The sequence below is a fragment of the Bison bison genome, unplaced genomic scaffold (assembly GCF_000754665.1).
Source record: "Bison bison bison isolate TAMUID 2011002044 unplaced genomic scaffold, Bison_UMD1.0 scf7180017864338, whole genome shotgun sequence".
NCBI lineage: Eukaryota > Metazoa > Chordata > Mammalia > Artiodactyla > Bovidae > Bison > Bison bison.
In genome coordinates, this window is record NW_011494910.1 from 4,408,095 (window position 1) to 4,410,903 (window position 2,809).

Sequence of the window (2,809 nt, forward strand, 5' to 3'; positions counted from 1 at the left end):
GAAGCACAGCAAGGCAGGGGCCAGGTGGCATGTGTGTCTCTAGGAGCTCCTCCCCACCGTTAACAAGGCTGCATCAACACCTCTGTCTTGGAGTTTCCTTCCGGGCGCATCCCAGTGCCAACCAGACTGCTGAGCCAGCCCTTCTTCCATCCTGTCCTGCTTCTGGCCTGTCCCCCTCCTTGGTCCCAGCCACAAGAACCATTTCTAAGTGCCCCGCAGAGCAGAGACACAGGGTCAGCCCTGCCAGCCAACCCCCTTGCCTAGCGCTGTCCTGCAAATACAGCCCAACTGATTTCTCAACATCGGCGAGGGAGCAGAGGAAACTGGTGGGGAGGGTACCATTGCAGTTGGAGGGATCAGTAATCCTGGGGGATTATTTGCAGACACTAGCCTGGGACCAAGGATCCCCCTGGCTCTTCTAAAATGCCAGGACAGTCCTGGCAGTCAGCTGGGCCCCACCTGAAGCTCTGCTTTCAAAAGGTCGAGAAGAAGAGGAAGGGGCCTTCCCTCTCCCAGGCCCTCTGCCTCTGCCTGCTCCCGTGGGGCCCAGGGCCTCTGTCCCCAGGGACAAGGGAGCCCTGGCTGAAGCTCTGGGCCCCTTTCACGTCGAGGCCGGGGACTGCTAATAACCCACAAATGACTCACAAATAACAGGAAAGCTATTGCAAATCTTCACATGTAAGCACTCAGCAACCACCCCCACCCGCGGCTCAGAAACAGCCGAGCCAGGCCTGGGGTTCCGGAGGGGCAGGGGCCCCGAGGGCTGGTGTCCCGGGGTCTCTGGGCGAGAGCAGAGCTTGAAGAGGAGGTCTCAGCACGAGCCCAGAGGAGCCAGAGCTGGCCTGCTACTCACACAGCGCCGCAGCCGCAGCCGGAGGGTCTTCAGCTTCTCCCCCAGAGAGTTCACGTGCTCCTTGATGTCAGGCCCGTGGTTCTCAGCCTGTGGCATCACCTCTTCCAGGTAAAACTGGATCATTTCCGACAAGGCTTGGCAACCCAGGTAACCCTGAGGGCGGAAACCAAGGCGGGTGGTGACCCGGGAGGAAGGGCTACACTGCCTGAGAGGACGGCTCTGTTCCCCAAGGACCTTGTTCAGTGGCCACCTCCCCCTGGAACGGAGCCCTTGGCAACACCCAACCCCCTGCCTCCCTCTGGCTATGTGCTGAGTTAAGATCTTCCCACTTCTCCTTTTTTTGAAGTGAAGGAAGCAGACCCAGCTCCCTGCAGGCGAAGAAGCAGAGTCTCCCTTGGGCACACCGCAAGCTCCTTGCCCCCGCTAAACGCACTCACCCCAGCCCTCACCTTAAAGTCATCCAGCAGAGACTGGGTCAACAGTAAGCTGTGCAGTTGGTCCTTCATTTGCTGCAAGAAGAACAGAAGGAGAATGAACCCAAGGTTTGGAGCAATACTGAGAAGGACTGTCTTTCTGATATCCTTTTATTGAGAGACTTTTTGATTTTTAATCAACACAGCCCTGTCTCCAAAAGGGAAAGGAGAGGTTTTGAAACAGGACATTCAGCAGCGCTGAAGCCCTTAGTTAAACCAGGTCCTTCCTCCGGGGATCAAGTTCTTTTAAAAACCTGGCTGATTTTGAAGGCAAGGCAGAAGCCTGCCTGGGTCCCTGTCTTCTTTCTGTAGAGCTGCGTCACGTGTGCAGGGACCCCCATTCCCAACCCCTCAGCACCCTCTGCTTTGCTGTCTCCAGCTGCAGCGCTGACCGTTCTCTGGGAGTGGCAAGCATCTTCTCCTGCAGGTCTCCCCCTGTATGTGCTACCTCCAACCCATCTGTCATTCAGGTTCTGGAAGCCCTCCAAGCTGAGGCAACTTTTGTATCCCTGCCACGGGGTTTTGGGAACATCTTCACATCCAATCAGATCTCTCCCAGCCAATGAGGTATTGAGCTCCAGAGGAATCCTTTACAGATTTTCTAGCATAGGCTAGATGTGCCTTTACATTTTTAAAGACAACTTTTCTTGCACAATCTGCTACATCACCAGAGCTCAGATTAACTCACTGAACCCACAGTTTGACCAGGGACTCTTAAGAATTTCAGCTTCGAGGGGAATGGGTGCTGAGGGTGGAGGTGAGTGAAAAGGAGGCTCTTGTGAGTGCCTGCAGAATGGCTCTTCCTGCGGTCCTAAGGGAGAAATGAAGGACAGGAGGGCTTTATACTCACAAAGAAAGTCTTCACCCTGCTGAAGGCAGCTCGGAGCTCCCGCAGCATGTGGGGCAGGCTGGTTGGCAAGTGGATACAGCTGCTGTCAGACAGGGTGCTCGCATCTCGGCTGGCTGCCACCCCAGCCAGGAAGACCAGGCAACAGAGCAGGGCTGAGCTGCTGGGCATGGCGGAGCTCTGTCTTCTTCGTTGAGTCGGCCTTGTGGTTTGGTTTTGCAAGAGCAAGCCCCTGTTGTGTAGACCTTCACCTACTGTGCCCCCTTTTATATTGTGTGAGGCCTCCCATTCACAAAAGCCACAGTGTCACTCACAGATTTCCTGGCAAAGGTTTCTTTGCCCCTCCCTTCCCTAGACCTCTCCAGCTTTGCATTTGGTGAACCTCTTACTCAAAAGTTTTTAAATATTGCATCGTAAGCAAAAGAGATGGGTGAAAAATGAACTTCTGCATATGGCTATTTTTAGGAGAAACTACCTCTCTCTCTCTTTAAAAATAATGTTCAACTTCTCTTAATTAAAAAAAAAAGTTGATTTCCTGGGGTGAACAGCTGCTCTGTACGCAGGGACCCACAGTTGTGGGTTCCATTCACGTGTCTCTAGATCACAGTGACGAGGGCAAATTGGCCATTCCAGAAT

At 54.1% G+C, this 2,809-nt stretch overlaps 1 protein-coding gene across 1 annotated transcript in view; it reads right to left on the reverse strand.

Annotated features, from left to right (window-relative positions):
- The window catches only part of IL10 (interleukin 10), a 4,822-nt gene extending 2,229 nt beyond the window's left edge, over positions 1-2,593 (reverse strand). Inside the window, exons 1-3 of the mRNA XM_010854208.1 lie at positions 2,177-2,593; positions 1,303-1,362; positions 854-1,006 (exon numbers count right to left, since the gene is read on the reverse strand). Coding sequence (XP_010852510.1) covers positions 854-1,006; positions 1,303-1,362; positions 2,177-2,344 — 381 coding nt within the window. The 5' untranslated portion in view covers positions 2,345-2,593. The remainder of the gene's footprint in view (positions 1-853; positions 1,007-1,302; positions 1,363-2,176) is intronic.
- Between the last annotated feature and the right edge of the window lie 216 nt (positions 2,594-2,809).